The sequence below is a fragment of the Tripterygium wilfordii genome, chromosome 13 (assembly GCF_013401445.1).
Source record: "Tripterygium wilfordii isolate XIE 37 chromosome 13, ASM1340144v1, whole genome shotgun sequence".
NCBI classification, from domain to species: Eukaryota; Viridiplantae; Streptophyta; class Magnoliopsida; order Celastrales; family Celastraceae; genus Tripterygium; species Tripterygium wilfordii.
In genome coordinates, this window is record NC_052244.1 from 12,772,504 (window position 1) to 12,794,831 (window position 22,328).

Sequence of the window (22,328 nt, forward strand, 5' to 3'; positions counted from 1 at the left end):
GAATGATGACTTGTCTGTGTGTTTGCGCGTGCGTGTTCAATTTTTACTCGTTTGCGCCCAAATCATTATAAAATGTTCGATGTTATAGAGACTCTACATGTGTTTAAAATCAACAACCATTCCATATGTCATATTAATTGGGGGTAATATGGGCTTCTAAAATGGGGATCTGTGCCATTGCTTGAAAAATAAATAAACAAAATGCTTGACAAAACTAATGTGATGGTTCCAAAATGTCACGGGTACAAACGATCATTCGCATGCTCAAATCTTCTGGAAGAAAATAGGTATTCTCATGACTTATATCATCTCCGTCTCTTTCGAGCCAGCCATTTTAGCATTTTCACAATCCTGCCTAAGAAGTTTATATAGTGGAGAATAAAGCAAGCAACATAAACCAAATGGAACTGCCATCATCGAAAGAAGGCCCTTAGACAATGCAAATGCCTCGCGCTCTGACCCTTTAACTGGATCAATAGACTTGGAATCATACCCAAACATCTGCTCTGAAAGAATTCCCACTAATGGAGCAGCAAAAGAAGAGAATGATCCTTCGAAAGCACGATCAAACGCGTAGATCATTGTTCGGTGTTTAGCAGGCACCACTTCAGCAAACATGGGTCCATTTGCAGCAGTCGCGTTCCAGCTGATTGTCAGGCCCATAAAAAATACAGTTGTGGCAAATGTATAATAGCTGCTTACTGACTGCGGGATCACTCTTAGAAGGAACCATGAGAATGGAATGCCCATGAAAGCACTGAACTGCGCACACATTATGCGGCCTTTGTATGGATAAAGTTGTGATAATCGATCTGCTATTAATCCACCGACGAGGGAACCCATTGCACATCCAATTGCAAAAAGACTCAGGAGGGCAGCTGTACTGTTATGATCAAAACCTGCAAAAACGACTCAAAAGACATCCTTATACAAGTAGATAAATCATTCAGCATCAAGTGTTTAGTACCGTGTTTCATCTACTGATCTTATCGTTCTTAACTCTTAAGCGATGAATAATGGGTGTTCTGTCATGTTTTCCATTTAGAATACTGGGAACATGGGTGTTCTGTCATGTTTTCCATATTAACATCAGGTCTAAAGATGCAATATAGGGTTTTTGCTATAACGCAAATGTGTTCCCAATCGATCCATTAAAGAGTGCATTAGAGATCATGTGGGTGCTTACCAATTAGTTCAAACCACATTGTAAAGAAAACCATAGCAGTCCATGGTAGAGAACCGACAATCCCCTGCAAAACAATTATCTGAAACGTTTTCACTTTAATAACAGCCTTTGTAGCCGCCCAGGACTCCAACCAGATGGATGATGCACTAGCTTTGCTTTTCTCAATCAACAAATCCCTGAAGCCAAACAAATCTCAGTCAACAAACACTGGAAAAAACAAAGATAAGAAGCTACATATATTAAGTAATTCTAAGCTCAATAGATCCTATTAACAGGTGAAAATGGAACAAAATAATTTAACTGCTTCGTGAGGTCGAGGCAATAATATCAAGAGATGTAGGTAGCAGTAAGCATGACATGGCAATACTAGAGCATCTCAAGTGAGCAAGTATACCTATCAGAATCCTCACCAGAAGCATGGTTGACACTGATTGCTTTCCTTGGGTCTGTGACGAATACGAAAACAGAAAACCCAATTAGTGAACTCAATGCTGCCATCAAGATGAAGGCACAACGCCATCCTGGTATGCCCCAATACTGCTGGCCAGCCATTAATGTTGCCAGAACACCACCTCCTATGCCACCCAAGGTACCAATCAGGCTTAGCAGTCCAAATCCGGTGCCCCTCACACCATCCATATAGCTATCAGCAATGAAAGACTGCAGTACTGGTATCACAAGTGCGAGTCCAAAACCATTTACTGCTCTCCAGAATGCCACTTGCAAAAAATACTGGCTGACACCAACTGCAGCTGTTGATAAAGCCCAGCAAAAAGTGCCCAGTGCAAGAATAGTAGGGCGATCATGGTTAATTACTAGAACTCCTGCCAAGGGTGATGACAGTCCCTGAACAAAATTCCTTATGAATGTCAGATAACCCAAATCAGATGGCCCAGCATTGAAAGCTTCACTAACTTCTTTGTAAACAGAAGGAAGGAGGTTTTCATCAGCACGTTCCATTATAGCAGCCATGTTGATAAGAATGAGAGAAAGAGAAACTCCAAAAATCTTCGCTGTTCTGCAGGAGGTGAACATATTACTAACAGAGAGAAGAACATCAATGCTCTGAGAGAAACATAAGGAATCAGGAAACTTAGCAGCGTGAATAAATTGATGATATCACCATTCTTTGGAATAAACAGCCAATGCATCAGACACAATAATCTGATATAAGAAGCATCTGAAGCAATATAAGAGCTCATTGCAGGCTTTGTAACTCATCATCTGATATGAATGAGAATGCAGCTCAACAAATTGAAGAAAATTGTGTACTGAAATGATTGAAGTAATGCTGTTTTTTTTTTTTAATGGTAAAATTTTATTAGAACACCCAGGAGGTGCAAACAGAAACCTACACAGAGGCTAAGCTAAGAGCCTCAAAAAGATTGATACAAGAATCAATTATATTATTAAAAAAGAAGAACTAGAGCAACAACAAAAAGAAGAGCTCAATGGAAGCTCTCTGCCAATGAAAATTCTATTATTTCTCTCCTTTCAGATCTACAGAGCAGCCAAATGAAAACTACAGCTGCTATTATAGTATCAAAATCACAACCCACAAGCATAGACTACAAGCGCAAACAACAAAATCAAAACCACATGATAGGGTAGTACCATATAAACCGAACGAGGTAGCTTCAGCACACACACAAAAAAAAATCCTGCTCAAGAGTACCAGATATATCCCATCTGAGAAGGAGAAATTTCTCATACATATACTAGTTGCGGTCTGCAATTGTACACGAGACTATGCTATCTCCTAAATCAACAAAATACGGCCTTATTTCAAAGTTCGTGATGAAGAATATAATTCCAAGCAATCTGATACATATACTAGTCTGGGTCTGCAATTGTACACGAGACTATGCTATCTCCTAAAGCAACAAAATACAGCCTTATTTCAAAGTTCGTGATGAATAATATAATTCCTAGCAATCCGAACTCTAAGATGGATTCGAATCAAGAAAATGGCCATTTCAATCACACCCATGGGCACGCAACTTTCATATCCTCTATTTGGAAGTGGTTGAGCTTTGAAAAAGTACTTACACGACTGAAACATACTAAAGCTCCAAGCAGCAGATTCAAGTACATACATGATACATATAACCAAGAGCAATACATAGTCACTCAAAAAGACAAATTAACAACTACCCAATTGAAATCAATGATGCAAATACCAGCCACATCGATTAGCAATCAAGCCAAAGTTTCTTAGAGACTAATAATCATCGATGAGTCAAACATATATCTTACAATACTCTCAATACTGAAACCACCCCACTCACCACTTAACTGAACTAGGAAAGTTCTATACAGACACTTAGAAAAGTTGGAAGACCCAGCAACGAAAAAAAACCAGAAAGAAGAAGACAAACTACTTACTTCATAGCTTTTAGATTCCTGGGAACCATAGAAGACTTGAATCGATGAGCAGAAAAAGAGTTGAGGTGGTTTCGATTACGGCTCATCAAATCAATAACTCCGTCAATAAGTTTTCTTAACATCTATGGCGGATCTAGGACACCCACTCGCCTTGTCGTGGTACCCAAAATGCAAGGGACTCATCAGGAATTGACCCAAAAGAATATTCAAACTATAAATAATATCAGTGTAGAAATTAATTGAAGAAAAAAAAAAGAAACTGTTATCGGATAATTCAATGTAAATGATTTAGAAGAACTGGAATTTTGTGTTTGGAGAGTTGAGTTTCAAAATATGCGCGCCACGATATTGGCTTCAACGGCTGACATTAGAAGTTTAGTCGTTTAGGCGACCATATACTACTAATTATTATTGGGTGAGAGTTTTTGATGGGGTTTTGAATCATCATAATATCTGAATTGAAAGCAGATTCCACTTTCCAGTGACAACAGTCAACGTGGAAACTTTGAGAAATCCTACGTTGGCAATTTCTATTGTCATTTTTGTCTTCTGCGGACTTTCCGCTTCGAAGATTACCGCACGTCATTGCCATTTTGATAAAAACAAATTGACAAGATTTCCGCTTACCCTGGTGGGCCAGATTCATTCCATAGACTTGGGCTGACATCAATGGACCTGATTGGTGGCCCAGTGCCGTTTGTCTGGATCATATAAGATCCAGTAAGGCAATGGTGGGTTTGTATCAAATTGCGGGTTGGAATTCTACTATAGAGAGTATGGGGAATGGTATGCCAATAATAGGTCTCTGACTCCCTTTCATGATAAATACGTTACTTATTTATAAACCGTAATGACACATGATAAAAGAAAAGAAAAGAATTGCATGTTTTTATTATTTAACCTAACCAATTGAAGGCAAATAATTAAGGCAAACAGAAATACGAGTGAACAGGTAAATCAGATGTATACTTTCAGTTTTAGGCGCTGGTAAGTCAGGCGCATACTGGTTCAGTTGCTTTCTTCAGCCAACCCCTCTCAGATTCATCCAAGTATGGAGCAAGAATCTCCCCACACCTTGCATGGTAGGTGTTCACCCAATTTATCTCTTCAGGTGTTAATAGGAGCAGGTCAATCAACTTCTTCTGATATGGTGCCTACAGATCAGATTCTCGTTGTGAGTTAGGCTGATTAAATCCTTTTTTATGGTCTCTAAAGCCATGATTCATGTGGATGTAAAGCATGAAGAACAATTGATTCTTCTAAAAGAGTCTAGTGCACTTCAATTGTACTACAGGATGATTCCCTACAGTTGAGAATATCTGTAGGCTGAGTAAAACTGTAAAAAAAAAAAGTTTCAGGCTTACCCAAGTTATGTGCTCAAATGTCAAGTAACCCTTGTCACCAAAATTGAATTTTGTATCTGCCCCCTTGACGACGAGTACATTCTCCAATCTTATGCCAAAGTAGCCATCCTCATAGTAACCAGGCTCTGAGAACACAGAAATTAACATACAACCAGTAAAATTCTAAACAGTTACTGCATGGGCTTGAGTTCAAGTAAAACATGGCACTATATCATGGCCAAAAAGTTTAACAGAATCAACTTAGACAATAACAAAACGTTGGAGTTCTGTGGGAAGATCTTCACTAGTTCTTTTACAGGAGAAATCCTAGAAATGCAAGACTTGTAAAGTACAGCAATCAGAACTCGGAACAAACAATGCAGAAGAGCACATCACAGCAACTGCCAATGGATAAGTTAAAACAGAATGCAATTTCCCGGTTGGAGGACAGATTCACAGACACATAGATTAATTGAGACTGTAAACCCAGGCAGCGAAAGGGAATTAAGTAAATAAACAAACAGACCTCGTGATTAGTGCTCTATCATGGGGGTGCAATCTAGTCAAAAGTTGAGTGTAGATTTAAAAATGTGATGTTTGGATTGAGTAAAACTGTTATGAGAACAAGCTTGAGAATGATTTCAGCCTAAAATTCAGTATCAACTAGAACATATAATGGCCAAGATCATACAAAATTCAATTAGGTTTACGACTCATCAATGTATGCGGGCCACATTGACGAGTACACTCAGTATATGAGTGTGCGTGTTCTCGTAGAAAAGATTAAAATAATGACATGTTTACCAGATTTTAAATATTAAATCTTTTGCAACATAAATATATCTTATCAAGCTTGGCTTGCGAAAATCATTATATTGGAATTTGAACTTGAATAATCAATTGAGCTTTTGCCCTTATTCGAACTCAAATTCAACCTTGAGCCAACCTTGTGCCAGCTTTGCTAGATCTGCCTCCCACTCTCCCAGCAAATAAAAGACGGCTTTATAAACTCAAACAAAACATTAAAGTATTAAACTGTAGTTAAAGGCCAAGAGAAAATGATACTTACCATCAGTTACAGTCATGGAAGCTTGCAGTGGCACATTCCGTTCCTGCGGCCCTGAACCAATCCAATGGGGTCCTACTCAAGGTAATGCAGTGATAAAATACCACAAGTTAGCACTTCGTTAACCTCCATGAATTAAAATGGCAAACAACAAGCAGTTCATTGACCTTCATGAACATTTAGATAACTCCCAATTCCATGACCTGTACCATGTCGATAGTCCAGACCATCCTTCCATAAAGAAGCTCGGGCAAGAATGTCGAGGGCATTACCTGTATGAGACGTCATCAATGAAAGGTTGAATTAATGTAACCTGGAGTTGGTGTTTCCATATTTTCCACTTCCATGATTTAGATGTACCTCTGAAACTAAAACAGCTCATTTACAAATTAATGAACTAGTATAAATATAAGGAGGAACAGTTGCAATACCATAAGTTCCATTAGGAAATCGAGCGTTTCCCAAAGCAATGTGACCTTTGAGAACCTGCACACAACTTTCAGCGATCAAGACAGCCTCGAAGGGCAACCATGGTTTGGGGAAATTACGTCACAGTTTTTGATACACGAGAAACAGGGGCCAATTTTAGAATTTTTTTTGTTTTCTTTAGAAGAATCAATCAGCAAATGAGTTTCAAATGTCTTTGATTCAATGGATTAGATTTATTAAGAGAATAACAATAAAAGGAATACAAAAGCCAGCCCAGACTGGGCTTCAAGAGCCACAACACCACTTATTATGAGTCGCAAAGCCAAAAGCAATCATGAAAACCCTTGGCCTAACACTTGAGGGACTCATGGATTCATCCATGACACATTCTTTTTAAGAGACTATTTCAGTCGATGACACATAACCCTTCTGGTGTGTGCAAAATCTTGACTTCTTACTACCGCAATCTATTTTTGACATACGCCCACACATGAGGGGGAATGTTAATCATTTGATGATAAAGATTCAGAGGAAGTAATGTGATTTTTATTTCAAATAGAACTAATGATAATTATTGGCATGTTGTTGAAGGAATGACCATCCCATGGTAAATCCTAGTCCCAATGAAAAATAAACCCCAAAGAAGGAAGCAACAGAATAAACATACCGCAGTATAGCATGCCTTCTCATGCGCAGAAGGTTTTCCAAAATGAACTGTCCGAGTTATATCTGTTGTTCCATCCAGATACTAAAGTGGTGCCATTACCATTATCAGTAAGGAAAGAGAATGTCAGTAAATACCCAGCATCCAGAGTAGGAGGCACCATATTAGTAACTTTGTCCATTTGGTATACGCAAACGTTTTAAGTATGTTGACAAACCTGTCCCCCTGAATCAAACAGATAAATGCTATTGGGATCCATCTCAGCACATGTTTCTGCTTGAGGGTTATAATGATTCATTGCTGCATTAGGGCCAACCGATGAAATAGTAGGAAAGCTCAATCCTCTAAAATTCTGCAATTACAGAACATAAAGAAAGATTTCCTGTCATATCAGAAAGGTCAAACTCCTGCATGTGCACGAGCACACACACAGATAATATGCAACAATAAAAGAAGTGGATTTCATAACAAGTAAAATCTATCCTTTATTTCTCAATCTCCCCTCCGCCACACTATGGACTTTAACATGACCTGGGTTATCCCTTGATAGATATCAGTCATCGAACAGCCAAACTTTCATGTTTAAGATGAAAATGACAACAATTTCATGCTTAAAATAACATTCTATATGGTAGATTTCTCACTAGATATACTGAAAAAAGTAACCCCTAGTAACACATAAATTTTGTTGCTGAAAATGAAGTCAGTCGGATTCATGATTAGTAAAATCCGCAAATAGTTCAAAATTTGATGCTACTTGACATGTGTTGATCACACTTCAACTGAATTTTTCTCATGAATCTTATGATATTCCTACCTCCTTTGATGCTCGGAGGCTCTCCAGCTTATCACTTACAGTCAACTCTGTCAGTTTCATGGTTTTCCTGCATAGCTCATTCCAAAAACATCAAAATAATAGACCAGTAACGTGGTATAGCAGAACATATAATTAAAGGAAACTGATTTTAATACTCCAACAAGTGGTTGTTAAAGTTGTGCAACTCACTACAAGTATTGTGAGGTAAGTATAAGAACAGAGTGGTTCTGAGTGCATCAAGACTATGCATAAGGGGTGTTGTGAAAATCATATGATAACCTCATATCCTCATAGATATCGTCCATCTGACGTGCATCATACTAAATAGCAATACATATCGGCCATCTGACATGTATCATACTAAATAGCAACTGGAACTAGGGAAAAATCACGGTAACACAGGGCAAAACCAATGCAAATCAAGGTTAATATTTGTTCCCTTGACCCCCTTTTTGGTTTTATTGAGTTTTTATAATCCTTGGGCAAGAAAAAGTTGGACAATTCCATCAACAAATGTTTAATAAACAATACACATTTAATCATCGATACAGGTTCTCATTTTACAGTTTTAGGTTACATGAAACCTAGGTATGGCTTCTATTAATCTACTTAACAACTAGAAGGAACTTTGTTGACTAAGAAACAGAAACTCACAATTGATTATTCGTATTTTTAATGTCTTCCTCCAAGAAGTAACCAGAAGCCCCATACACCTCCTGCATCTGCAAGTCCAGAATACACTTCAGCTTCATGTTTAAAGTCCCATACTTTAGAGCATAAAGAATTCATTAAGGTAGGTGGAGTAGAGACAAACCATGAAGAAGAGAGAATAAATCTACCAATTTTCAAAGAATATGCAAAATTCAGAGGCCTTAAGTATGAGGAACAGACCTGCTTATCCAACCAGACAAGATATTGGACAACAGCTGCACCATCCCTGATGTGTGCCTTTTTCAAGCCATCCAACTCAACTGGGTTCTAATATCACAAAAAAAAAATTCAGTCCACATTGCACTGACCACAATCGAATAATATCAATAAGCTGTGCTTAGTTTTAACAATATTACCTGAACCACGTTCCCCATCCCCCTCCCACAATACCCCTCTCTTTCTCTAGAATTTATTGAAATTCAACTCTAAGAGGGGAAAAAACACACACATATTTGATCTTTGCCCACTCCTCAAATAGGGAAAAGGAAATTACATATGCACTCCACTCCACTAAGCCTGTTATAGAGTAAGGTGTTCAGGTATAAAATATTATCCTCACGCAAGAAGTTTAACAGATAATTGGGAAGTTTAACAGATAATTGGATACGCTCCATGGCGTTTAGAACTTCTAGTTCCTAGAACTTTCGCTCAGCTAGACTGATCCAGAGCTTCTCTTCATCTGCTAATTCTTATAGGGACAATCAATTTAATTTCAATGACATTGCGACTTAAAGTCCTTTCAAGTTTTCATCAGAGCATATTCACCAACTTTCTAAACAATACAGTGCACTAGCTTATTACACCATTAGAGAAGTTCAGACAGGGAGAAGGCCTTCGCTACCTTTAAAGCCTTTGCAAGTGCCAAAGGTGACCGCTGCAAAAGCACCTTATCACAATTCAACTTTAAATAGAGTGCATAGCAGCAAGAACCAGGAGAGATCCATATGAGGTCATTATCATTTTCTTCCTCCTCATTCCTACCATCTCCTGTCACATTTTCTCTACAATTAACTTCCAAGCCTTGCATAACCTCAGGTTGAATTCCTTTGACTGCAGAAGAAGAACCAAGCTCATTTGATGCAAGCAACCCCACATCTGAGCTAACTGTACCATAGTCACAAACTTCAATTCCATTCTCCTCCAAATGGGATTTCACCTGCACAAGATCATACGCACCGGATAATCTTAACAGTTAGTGTTCAAGCCCACACATGCTTGTATAAAATTCCAGCAGATTTTAAATTTATATCAAGCTATAAAACCATTAAACCCTAGCACCAGACTCAGCACCAGCTGAAAACCCTGATTCCAGGAAAAAAAATGCGAAAGTGCAGAAATAACCAGAAAACTAGAAATTCAAAGATATAAACTTGAAATATTGTATAGGAAAAGCATACTACTTGCCTAGGTACCTGAATGCAACCACAGAACAGGCATTTTCTAGAAAATCAGGAGCTGAAGCAATAATACTGACCTCAAGAGACACTTTCCTCTTGTCCATGTACAAAAAAGCTGAACTTGTAGTTACAAGTGTAAATGCATGAACAACAGGACAGTATGGGATATCACTCCCACGAATGTTGTATAACCAAGCAACCTGTAAACCACTGATTATACTAAAACATACCCCGGCAGAATCAAGATATATGTAAAAGGAATGAAGGTTAACAATATAGGAATTCTCCACCAAAAAGAGGAAAAGGAATTCTCAAAAAAAAGAAAAATATAAAGCTAAGAATGAAGAAAGCTGACCTCATCAAGTGCGGTAATGATTATGCCACGAGCTTTCTCAGATAAGAGTTTTTCTCTCAAATTCTTCAACTTCTCTGCAACAGAAAGACCAGCAAATTCCAAGGGAAGAACAATAGCTGGATCTATCTTTACCGGAGGCCTATTTTTCCATACCTCATCTACCAAATTTGTAGAGGTTTGGACCAGCTTCTGTTGTTTTTTAGAAAATGCATGTTCCCATTTTTTGGCTTTTTCTACCGACACACACCAAGGATCAATACCGATAGCCGCATCTTTTGAAAAATTCTAAAAGGCAGAAATGAAATCAGAATATCATAAAGAGCTAGTGTGAGAGCGCCATCATTATCATCTTGCTAAAGTACATATGGAAATGCAATCGTGAAACAAGTACAGAGATATGCTAATTTCAGGATCAGCTTGCCAGACTTATCAGAACAAGATCAAATGCAAGAACAACGGCTGGAAAGAAGCTGGAATAAATAGAGAATTCTAGAAAAGTCTATCAAAACTAAAGCTTAGCCTATGAAAACATTGTTAAGGGGTTCAGATAAAAAGAGGAAAGATGGAAAAGAAAACCTCTATTAAGAGAAAATTTGATATGGAAACATGCAAACGAACATAACTGTACTTAAAAATTTTGCTCTTTTCCTTGGGCATCCAACTTTATACATTCCTATAATCTTGATAACTTCTTATCATTGAGGGGAACATAACTCACATCAGCCATCCATTTATCCACGGCAGGATCCTTTTCCATACGCATTAGTGTCCATTCATCACTAAGCTCTTGTTCTGCCTGCAAATAATAGCGTGCATCGGTCCAAAGCAGTGCTTCTGTCTTTGTAACAAGTGCCAAACCTGATAGCAGCTCCAACATAAAATACTTAATGACACAAACTGACATCTAACAACATGCATCTATTCACATCTGACTAAGAACTTCACGGTACAAACACATGCAGAGACTTCAGCTAGTATACCAATATATGGAATGGTGGAATGGGTTCAAGTAAAGAAACACCTCTTCTTGCATTAATTTCACATCCCATCAATTGCCATGAGCATAATACCGGAATTTTTTGCTTTACATTCAACTAGCCTTTAAATTGGGAACTTTGCAAAAGAAAGGGATAAGAAAACCTTCCAAAAGCAAGTGGCCTGATTCTAAAGTCCCTCCAATTTTAAGTCACGGCAGATTGAATATCAAACTATTGTTATGTTGCAGGCGAAAGAACACCAGTATGGAATTAAGACATTCACCAAAAAAAATTATTGAAACGGACCTGCAGTTCCCGTGAATCCAGAAACAAATTCACGTCTCTTATCCCGATCAGATACATACTCACTCTGTGAACCGAAAGAAATGCAATATAGTAGCGTCAATGAACAAGGGGAAATGCTCTATGAAAACGATCATACTACATAAATTTTAAAAAAAGGAACATTACTAAAGTCAGTCAATCCTAAGGCTGTAAAGAGACAAATTGAAGGTCTAAGATACACAAGTTGATATGTAAATACGAAGTCACACAGAGAAGCGAGAAAAGAACCTGGTGATAATCCTCTGAGGGGACGATCAAAGCATCAAGGGGTGGAGAGTGCGAGTCCATTAGAGACCTCAACGCAGCGAGCGTGTCCGCCATGTCGAATTTGACGAGAAGAGAAAGGAAGTGTTCACTGAGCGACTGGAGATCACCACTCCTGCTCTAACTTATATTGGCCTGTTTGGTAGCGTATGGAATACTTATCTAATCATTCATATCCAGACCTCCATTTTCGGTCCATTTTCTTTCTTTTCTTTCGTGTTTTGGATTACCTACCGCTCCGTAGTCCATTTCTGCGGATTTCCTCCTTTCGAAAGAATCCTAATCGGACTGGAATTCGTTGGGAGGTGAAATGTCACTTTGGAAAAGTGATATCTCCCAAAACAGATTCAAGCTTCAGCCTTTTCCTTTGGAAAGTGATATCTCCCCAAAAAAAAGCTCTAATCCAAACAGATTCAATTCTTTAAGCAGCAATAATCGCTCACTCATCACTGTGCATGAAAGAAAAGAAAAGATACTTCTTCCACATTTGTCTCACTTTCTATCTAAATTCTGTTAGAGGATGGGCCTGCTGAGGATTGGGCTGGCCCAAAATTTCTAGAAGCAATTACGATGAGTCAAGCTTACTGCTTGCCCAACACTCCAACAGTTCCCCACTCAACCTGTAAATGTAGCTTCTTCATGATCCCGGCCCTCGAGTCTTTGAGTCTGGCAAAAAGTGCTATACTCTGTACATGTCGAATTGTATACATATATACACACATGCAGCCATTGTATATATAAACATTAGATGTTTAAACCTCTTAGCGCATAAGCGTAAAAGGTAACAAGTTCCAACACCCACTATAGCACAATCTTACATTATTTCTAAGCTTTGGCACAAAACTTCACCGGCCCATATGGTTACAACTAACTAATGTATTTGTCACTGCCATATCCATTATTGGATAAACAGCAGAATTACTTACCTAGTGGACTAGTGTAAATGGAAAAATTCATTGGGCATGGATAAGGAAAAATTAACCAAAAACCAAAAAAAAAAAAAAGGAGAATAAATTTTAATCTAGTTTGTCCCCGAGGCTACTATCATTCAGAGGACATTTATATTCATTCATTATTATCATAGTAAATTGATGACAGCCCAAATAAAGTGAAATTTTAAGCCACATAGATAGGCAGTTGGAGTACGAAATGGCAGACAAGAAGCAAAACACCAGCTATCTTCTTTTCTACTTCAGGAATAGACAAGTCACGCGCTCAATGGTTCGATAGCTTTCTTTAGCCACGACTTCTCAGATTCATCAAGGTATGGTGCAAGAATCTCCCCACACCTTGCATGGTATGTGTTCAGCCAATCTATCTCTTCAGGTGTTAATAGGCTCGTGTCAATCAACTTGTTCTGATATGGTGTCTACACATCAGATGAAAAAATTAAATAAATAAGACTAGCCACATGCGACGGTTGCAATGTCGGGGTGGTGCTAACACAATCCAATAAATATGGCTCGTAAAGGTACAATGAGTGCGGATGAACAATTGATTCTTCTGAACCAAAGAAAAAAAAAGAACAGACTTCTGAAAATCTATAGAGCAATTCAGTCATATAAGCGGATGGCACAATCAGAGGAAAAGACGGCGGGCTCAAGCCAAGGCTTGTAGCAGGTATTGGATACATAACTAAAACATATCGTACTTCAACTCTCGAGTATATATTTTAATTAGGATTTCTATTAGGTACTAGGTAATGCTGGAACGAAAGATATTTATAGTGCACTGTGTTTCCTTCTCTATACCAAAGAGGCATAAAAGTGAGAGTACGTAAAACAAAACAGCAAATCTGGAAAATTTTGGGATGATCTAGGGTTAAAAGAAAAAAAATATATATATATATATATAAGTTGCGGCTTACCCATGTTATGTGCTCAAATGACAAGTAACCTTTGTCACCGAAATTGAACTTTGTATTGGCCTCATTGACTATGAGCACATTCTCCAATCTTATGCCGAAGTTGCCATCCTCATAGTAACCAGGCTCTGAGAACACAAAATTAATGCACAATTGGGACAAATCTCAACAGTTCAAAATAAAACCATTTCTAGTTTCCAGAAATACTTTGACAGGGCAAACTCATTCAAAATTGCGTACATGACATGCAGTACATATGGTACTCTTTTATGGCTAAAAATTTACATCAACTGGATAAACTTAGACAATAACAAAAAAGTTCACGTTCTGCACAAAAAGTGTCCAGTTCTCTTACGAGAAGTATAGGACCACATACAAAGTAGAAAATGGAGATCACAGTAACTGTCAAAACGGATGTCCTAACTAATGACAAAACTTCTCAAACACATATGCATATCGACCCAGATTAACAGAGAAGGAAAACTCGAGTGGAGAAGACACAATAAGTACATAAACAAACAGCCCACGCATCAACTATGTATTTATCCCAGCACATAAAAAGATAGCTTTATCGAGTCCAAATGAAACATTCCAAAAGAAAATGTAGCAAAAGTCAAAGTCAGTATGATATGTACCATCAGTTACAGTCATGGAAGCTTGTAGTGACACATTCCGAGCATGCGGCCTGAAACTAATCAAATGGGGTCCTGCTCAAGGAGTACAGCAATAAAATTCCACCAGTTAGCACAACATTAAGCTTCTGAAATTAAGATAGCTAAAGCCAAGAAGTTCATTCACCTTCATGAACATTTAGATAACTCCCAATTCCGTGACCTGTACCATGTCGATAATCCAGGCCATTCTTCCACAAAGGAACTCGAGCAAGAATGTCAAGGGCATGACCTGTATGAGCCATCATCATTGAAAGGGTAAGTTAATGTAAAAAGATGATGGCAGTTCCAAAAGTTTCCAATTTGATTATTTAAAAGTTTGCTCAAAACTAAGCAATCCACTTATAAATTAAAAACTAGAACAACTATAGGCAAAAGCAGTTGTAATACCGCTGGTTCCGTTAGGAAATCGAGAGTTACCAAGAGCAATATGACCTTTCAGGACCTGCATGACAATCAGCAATAAAATTGTCTTAAAGAGCTATCATGGACCACGGAAAATTATATTACAGTTTTTAAAGAAGAGTAAAGGCCAATTTGAGGAGGTCTTGTCACTGGAAAATTCATATTCCAAACAGGAAATCCCCAGATCCTATCAGAGGCAAGCAAAATCTTGACTACTAAGCACCCATGGGTTTTAAGTTTAAACCATTCATTTGTTATAACTAACAATATTAATCCAGAAGAACCAATACAAGCTTGATTTCTAGTAAAATTAATGATAATTAGCAGCCTGTGGTTAAAAGAAGATCAAACTATGCCATATGTAAGTTGCAGAGAAACAGAGAAGACGCAATAGAAAGCAACTGAAAAGACCTACCGCAGTATAGCATGCTTTCTCGTGTGATGAAGGTTTTCCAAAATGAACTGTCCGAGTTATATCAGTTGTTCCATCCAGATACTTCATTATGAAATTATCGCGATCAGAGTACAGAAAAAAAATGTCAGTAAATACCTAGAAACTAGAGTAGGAGGCATAGTTCAATAGTGATACCACCATTTAATATTTTTACAAACCTGTGCCCCTGAATCAAATAGATAAATGCTATCTGGATCAAGCTCAGCACATGTCTCTGCTTGTGGTGAATAATGGATGATTGCCGCATTAGGTCCAACTGATGAAATAGTAGGAAAACTCAACCCTCTAAAATTCTGCAATTACAGAAAATTAAGAAGATATCCTTTAACGTCAAAAAACTCACATGCATGTGTAAATGCACCTGCACAGACAGATAAGATGCCGCGAAATGTAGATTGCATTTCATAACAATTAACAAGTAAAACCTAGCGTTTTATTTGCCCACTTTGCTTGCAAACATGAGGCAACTCTTATCCTCAAGACCTGACATAGTTCTGTGCAAACCAGCTAGTCTCAAGTGTTTTGCAATAAGACACTGACATTAAACGCAATAAATACAAGAAAAACCATCAGAGTTGCTAGATCTTAAGAACAAGAATCAAACATGTCAAGAATTTGACATACCATCAGGGCAGTGTCTTTTTTTCCAGATAAATAACAGTAGTCGTCTAGATTTGGTTATCATAACCAGATTAACATGAAAACATCTACAAGAGAAAAAATTCTCTTTTTTTTTTTTTGGAAAGTTATGAAATAATGTTATTAATTTTATTGAGGAGAATCAAAAACCTTGCATCTTGTGCAACAGTGCAAGCGATAACAAGCAGCCACCTATGGGCCAACTTCTTCAAAGTCAGTTTAAATCAACAAGAATAATACTCAGTGATATTATAAAAAATTGTGAGTGCAAAGTGCAAACCCTATAACAAGAGGTTTATTTCATCAAGTACCTTTTTGGCTATAAAATGCCCACTAAAACCATGTATGATGACCAATCCTTAATTATCTCAAAGAACAAATAATAAAAAAAGGAAAAGAACGTGTACGTCCAGTGTTCTATTACCTCCTTTGAAGCTCGGAAGCTCTCCAGCTTATCACTTGCACTAACCTCTGTCAGTTTCATGGTTTTTCTGCATATCTCATTTCAATAATACAAAATTATGGATCAGTAACATGTGAAGTGTTGTCAAATGAGCAAGTTATCAGCAACTTTAGTATACCAGCACATATATTTAAGAGATGCTGATTTTTCATTGTATTACTTTCTCTTTTTCCATGAACTGTCTTCCAGTCTTTTCAACTCTGATAAAAATTTCAACAGTCTAAAGAAACCCCTGATTCTACCTGGCTAGAGCACTAGTCGAGCTTTTTAATATAACTACTGATATGGTGGACTCCAGCTCAACTTGCCATATCACTGCTAGTCGGTTAAATGTATGCTTAGAAAAAGTAATGCAGCGTGTTTTTGAATCAGGAAAAAGTACTTTATGGTATACACAACAGAAAATTCAAATACATACACCTCAGCTTCAATCTTCTACACTGATGCACACAGTAAAACAATCAAAGACTCTAAATCCAATAACAACTAATCTCATCTAACCATGAAAGGAACAAGGAAAGTTTCTTTTGTTCCATTTGTTGTTTTATCAAATCTTTGTACCTCGTTTTGGCAAAAAAAAATAAGGGGTTGGAAAAGTCCATTAATATTTGCTAAGTTCATAATAAAAATTCAATTGTTGGCATAGTTTCTAGTTTAATGGTTACTGGGTATTCGAGTCCACTTATGTTAGTGTGCTGATTACCAAAAAAATAGAATCCCCATGTATGCACCAGTTGTTCATTACTACTTACTAGACACAATCTTGACTCAAATGTATCATTTGATGTTTGTTAATATTAACTAACAATCCAATATGCAACCAGAAGAAGAAAATAAAAAAGGAAAACTTGTTGACTAGGAAAGACGAACTAACAGTTGTTTATTCCCATTTATACTCTCTCCCTCCAAGAAGTAACCAGAAGCCCCATAAATCTCCTGCATCTGCACATCCAGAAGAAGCTTCAGCATCATGTTTGAAGCCTCATATTTTGAAAGCATAAGAATTTGATGTACAGAAAGAAAGAAAGAAAGAAAGAAAAAAAAAAAAAAAAAGAAGAGAGAGAGTGAGAAACCTTCACAAGGAGGGAATACATGTATGTATTGTTCTAAAACATGCAGAAGTCAAAACCCTAAGTCTTGGCAACATACCTGCTTATCCAACCAGACAAGATATTGCACAACAGCTGCCCCATCCCTGATGTGTGCCTTTTTCAATCCATCCAACTCAACTGGGTTCTAAAATCACAAAATAATCAGTCAGTCAATAAAATAACTAAATAGCAGTATTGCAATGAGTTTGAACAAATAAATATGTGAGCTACTTAATTATTTTTATATATATGTGACAAAAATTACCAACCCCATGTTCCCCTTCCACTGGTCCTCTCCCTTTTTCTCTCCAACTTAAGGAACTTCAAGTCAGGCGACAAACAAACATACACCTGCCTCCTCCTCTGAGAGACAAAAGAAATTACTAAGCCCTTTACTAAGACACTTTCAAAAAGAGGTGTCCAGATGGAAATTATCATCCTCAAGAAGTTTAACTGACAAAGATGTGATCCACGGCCTTTAGAATTTCAAGTTCGCTGAACTTTTGCTCTGGTAGACCCATGAAGAGCCTCTCTTTACCTGCTAAATCTTCTAGAGGCAATCAATTTAATTGCAATGACATTGCAATTTTTAAGTCAGGGCACATGTTGAGGTTTCGACTTATGATATAGACTTATAGAGTCATCAACTTGAAAGACTTCATTGTTTTAGCTTATTGTGCCACTAGAGCAGTTTATAGGTCAGGAAGCAGATATGTGCTACCTTTAAAGCCTTTGCAAGGGCTAAAGGTGACCGCTGCAGGAGCACGTTATCAGAATTCAGCTTTGAAAAGACTGCATAGCAGCAAGAAGCAGGATCAACCCATATGAGGTCATTATCACTTCCTTCCTCCTCACTTTTACTATCTTCTGTTGCATTTCCTCCAGAATTTATTTCCATGTCCTTTGATTGCTCATTTACAGTTCCTTTGACTACAAAAGAAGAATCAAGCTCATTTGAAGCAAGCAAGCCTGCATCTGAGCTCACAGCAACATAGTCCCGAACTTCAATACCATTCTCCTCCAAGTGGGATTTGACCTACACAAAAAAAAAAAAAAAAAACATGATGGATTGGTCTAATGGCCATAGTTTTCTTGCCGGCTTGCACACATGCTAGTATAAAGGTCAGAGCAGGTTTTGAATATATATTAGATATACCAGTAAACAATGGCACTAACTCAGTACCAGCTGAATGCCCTGATTCAAGAAAAACAAGAGATAAAAAAAAACCAGCAGAAACCTAAAAGCTGGAGATTTGAAAACATTCACTGGGATATTGTATAGGAAATTTATACAATACTTGCCTAGATATCTAAAGGCAAACAGCAAATAGAAATTTGTCTAACACATACAGAAGAATACATTTATACTGACCTCAATAGACATCTTCCTTTTGTCCACATACAAGAAAGCTGAATTTGTAGTTACTATTGCAAATGCATGAACAACAGGACAGTAGGCAACATCATTCCCACGAATATTATATAACCAAGCAACCTGCATAACAATTATTGATATTATACTGAAATATAGCTCAACAGAATTAAGATATCCATAGGATTCCAAGGTTAATAAGAGAGATATTCTCAACCTCCATAAACATGAAGCTAAGGAATAGAAAATCTCACCTCATCAAGTGCTGTAATGATTATGCCACGAGCTTTCTCAGATAATAGTTTTTCTCTCAAATTCTTCAACTTCTCTGCGACTGAAAGGCCAGCAAACTCCAATGGATGAACAGTAACTGGAGCTATCTCTGCTGGGGGCCTATTTTTCCATACTGCATCTACCAAATTTGTGGAGGTTTGGACCAGCTTCTGTTGTTTTTTCAAAAAAGCATGCTCCCATCTTTGTGCTGTGTCAACCGACACACACCAAGGATCGATACCGATAGCCGCATCTTTTGGAAAATTCTAAAGGAAAAAATATTAATATCCACTTAATGCCACAAAGAAGTTGCGTATGTCCAAGACTACACAAACACACATACATATGTTCTAAAATAACGAAATCATATTTTAAAAAAAGGGAAACAACACTCGTGCAACAAGGCTCCTATAGTAGGCAGAGTCGAGGACATGTAAGATGTATGTAGACTTTACCCTCACATAATATGTGGAGTATGTTTCCAAGAATTAAACCGGTAGCCTCTAGGTTGCAAGAGCACCATCCAAGCAATTTGCTGAAGTTGATGTAAAAATGCATATTGTGAACGTGGAACAACAAAGATATAAGTGTACCATGAAAAAAGCTAAAATCGTAGTATCAGCATTTTTTTTCTTGTGGATGAATAATCGTAGTATCAGCTTGTCCGGACTTAGAACAAGATCAAATGCGAGAAAACAAAACTGCAAAGAGGCTAAAACGTCTAGTGAAAGGAGAATTTTGTGAAAAACATGACACAACTAAAGCTACTACTAGTATATGAAACATACACAAGAAGTTCAGAAGGAAATTTAAAAAAAAACGAAATGGAAAAGAAAATAAGTATTAAAAAGCATGAAGATGAAACATTCTAACTAACAAGTCAGATTGAATTAAAAACTGCAAGGAAATCAAAAAGGTTGAGCAAAGAAAAACAGACATGATGGAAAGACTGATTCAATTAAAAGTACAGCTTTTATAAGTATGAATTCCAGTAAGGCTAAAACATCAGTTGAAAATGCTGATATTTCCTTCCAACACCACACATTGTCAGAGCACTTGGATTTCATGATAATTTTTGCACATTATTAAGAGGAACAGTGACTCACATCAGTCATCCAGGTATCTACAGGAGGATCCTCAGTCATACGCATAAGTTTCCATTCATCACTAAGCTGTTGTGTTGCCTGCAAGTAATATCGTCCATCGGTCCACAGTCGTGCTTCTTTCATTGTGATAAGTGCTAAACCTGATAGGAGCTCCAACAACAAATACTCAGCAACACATAGAAGACACCAGGCAAAATAAAGGTCACATAGAATGATTCTGTACTTTATGATGTTCCAAAGCTTGGGTTACACAACATAAGAATCAGTAACATCCCCGATGTATATTAATATTGCATGCTTGGTATCACTTCACTTTCAATAAAATATATAAGATTGCTCACTTTAATCTAAGTTGCATACATTAGCAACAGAATTCTAACAAACAGCTTATAATGCTGTGTATCAGATACGAAATATCTTCCCTTACCGTTCAATTAGCCTCAAAATTACTACTTTTGTTTGAAAAAAAAAACAGGTTTTAATAGTAATTGACACGCTTCCAAAATCCAAAAAATATATAGCCAACATATTCATACTGGATCAAATTCTTGACGTATTGCAGGCCAAAAACACTAGTAAGCAACTTTTACATTCGCCAAAAATTATCGAGAACTGACCTGCACTTCCCGTAAATCCAGAAACAAACTCTCGTCTCTTATCCCGATCAGATACATATTCGCTCTGCAATCAAAAGCTGTTGTATTCATATTATGCAATAACATCACAAAATTAAACTGACGGAAAATTTTCAAGAAGATCAAAATCCTTCGAAAAAACTATCATCGCAACATATATCTGGATCCAGGGCTTAATAGTATAGCACGCACTTGAGTGTACAATCCTAGGGTTCTAAAGGAGACATATCGAAGGTCTTGCAGACGTGTGTGAATATCAATGAATTCAAATAGAAAACAGGAATAAGAACCTGATGATAATCCTCAGAAGGGACAACCAAAGCATCGAGAGGTGGAGAGTGAGAGGCCATCAGAGATCTCAATGAAGCCAGCGTGTCCGCCATGTCCTCTTTCTACGGCCCTTGATTCAATTTCGATGAATTTGACGATGGGAGAGAGGAAAGTCTTTACAGAGCGACTGAAAGATCTCCTGGTTACTGTTAGCGTAACGTAGTCGTAAGCAACTTAAAACACTACAACGCACACTTATTTATTCGTTCGAGGTGTGTTCGCTTTCTTCTTTTTTCCTACAAATAGACAAGAGACAACACTACAACGTACAAACAAAAACAATGTGCCCCGTGGCCACCATCCAAAAGGCGAAAGATATTAGTAACATAAACATTGTAAATTAATACACTTATTTATTGAAAAATTAACTTATCCTTGTTAGGTTCTTATTAGACGATATCATCAATGAAGAGAAGCAAAATAAATAAAAAGATAAATCCTTAGTATTTTATCAAACACAGTAACTCCTAGCGTAAGTGAGAGGTTGTGAATTCAAATCTCATTGGTGTTTTCATCATTGTAATTTTTGCTCATCTCAACATGTACAAATACCGCTCTTCGTTATAACATTGGGTCTCGATCCAGGTGTCATCTGGTCCATGGGAGTTGGGACATCTTCTATATGGCGCGAGATTTATCAATCAATTATCTAGTGGACAGCTGTGTGGATTCCACGTAAAAAAAAAAGGATGTTAGGTTGTCTTTTGTTAATTTCCATAGAAGAGTAACGGTAGAATTAGGCAATATACATATATGGTTGCCTTTTGTTAATTTCCATAGAAGAGTAACAGTAGAATTAGGCAATCAATAGTCCTACATAGCCAAACTTTTGGTAGCCAAAGAGAGCGCAAGTTTTTTGAAAGAAATTTTAAAATGTTTTAATTCTCAAAATGCATTTTAGATTTAAAAAAAATTACATATTCGAAATCAGCGGATAAAGCTCTCTCTAACAAGATCCATTGTCAATGAGTTTTATCAGGTGGATCTTAATTCCATTGTTTTTTTCAATGTATTTTAAAAATAATTGATTCAAAAACAATAAAATATGTATTAAAATAATAAATTTTAGACAATGAATTATGGGAT

The 22,328-nt window shown here is 37.2% G+C and overlaps 3 protein-coding genes across 3 annotated transcripts; all 3 read right to left on the reverse strand.

The window, feature by feature from the left end:
* Positions 1-177: 177 nt before the first annotated feature.
* On the reverse strand, positions 178-4,676 carry LOC120012005 (multidrug resistance protein 2-like). The gene is made up of 5 exons (XM_038863225.1): positions 4,541-4,676; positions 3,572-3,721; positions 1,581-2,204; positions 1,187-1,362; positions 178-899 (listed from the first exon to the last, which is right to left on the reverse strand). The coding sequence occupies exons 2-5, from the start codon at positions 3,691-3,693 to the stop codon at positions 301-303; spliced, it is 1,521 nt and encodes a 506-aa protein (XP_038719153.1). The 5' UTR covers positions 3,694-3,721; positions 4,541-4,676; the 3' UTR covers positions 178-300.
* On the reverse strand, positions 4,361-12,361 carry LOC120012004 (aminopeptidase P1-like). The gene is made up of 16 exons (XM_038863224.1): positions 11,904-12,361; positions 11,637-11,700; positions 11,072-11,211; positions 10,354-10,638; positions 10,076-10,198; positions 9,443-9,757; positions 8,782-8,868; positions 8,545-8,612; positions 7,891-7,957; positions 7,291-7,425; positions 7,077-7,157; positions 6,412-6,466; positions 6,148-6,252; positions 5,984-6,055; positions 4,936-5,060; positions 4,361-4,725 (listed from the first exon to the last, which is right to left on the reverse strand). Exons 1-16 carry the CDS (start codon positions 11,994-11,996, stop codon positions 4,564-4,566), a joined length of 1,977 nt encoding a protein of 658 aa, XP_038719152.1. The 5' UTR covers positions 11,997-12,361; the 3' UTR covers positions 4,361-4,563.
* A 572-nt stretch (positions 12,362-12,933) lies between these two features.
* LOC120013228 (aminopeptidase P1-like) lies at positions 12,934-21,413 on the reverse strand. The gene is made up of 16 exons (XM_038864969.1): positions 21,203-21,413; positions 20,895-20,958; positions 20,278-20,417; positions 19,153-19,437; positions 18,899-19,021; positions 18,248-18,562; positions 17,585-17,671; positions 17,310-17,377; positions 16,397-16,463; positions 15,492-15,626; positions 15,295-15,375; positions 14,865-14,919; positions 14,602-14,706; positions 14,439-14,510; positions 13,807-13,931; positions 12,934-13,308 (listed from the first exon to the last, which is right to left on the reverse strand). The coding sequence occupies exons 1-16, from the start codon at positions 21,293-21,295 to the stop codon at positions 13,147-13,149; spliced, it is 1,977 nt and encodes a 658-aa protein (XP_038720897.1). The 5' UTR covers positions 21,296-21,413; the 3' UTR covers positions 12,934-13,146.
* Positions 21,414-22,328: the final 915 nt, after the last annotated feature.

Bases quoted from the DNA above. Each gene is read 5' to 3' on its own strand.
- LOC120012004 (XM_038863224.1), bottom strand. From the start codon at position 11,996: ATGGCGGACACGCTCGCTGCGTTGAGGTCTCTAATGGACTCGCACTCT. The intron at 6,467-7,076 runs GTATGTTTATTC...AGTTGTGTGCAG, and splicing joins AGAAGGCATGCTATACTGCG to GTTCTCAAAGGTCACATTGC. The intron at 5,061-5,983 runs GTAAGTATCATT...CTGTGTTCTCAG, and splicing joins TTCCATGACTGTAACTGATG to AGCCTGGTTACTATGAGGAT.
- LOC120013228 (XM_038864969.1), bottom strand. From the start codon at position 21,295: ATGGCGGACACGCTGGCTTCATTGAGATCTCTGATGGCCTCTCACTCT. The intron at 19,022-19,152 runs GTGAGATTTTCT...ATTGTTATGCAG, and splicing joins TCATTACAGCACTTGATGAG to GTTGCTTGGTTATATAATAT. The intron at 15,627-16,396 runs GTAATAGAACAC...CTGTAATTGCAG, and splicing joins GCTTCCGAGCTTCAAAGGAG to AATTTTAGAGGGTTGAGTTT.
- LOC120012005 (XM_038863225.1), bottom strand. From the start codon at position 3,693: ATGTTAAGAAAACTTATTGACGGAGTTATTGATTTGATGAGCCGTAAT. The intron at 1,363-1,580 runs GTATACTTGCTC...GTTTGGCTTCAG, and splicing joins TCTGGTGAGGATTCTGATAG to GGATTTGTTGATTGAGAAAA. The intron at 900-1,186 runs GTAAGCACCCAC...TCGTTTTTGCAG, and splicing joins AATGTGGTTTGAACTAATTG to GTTTTGATCATAACAGTACA.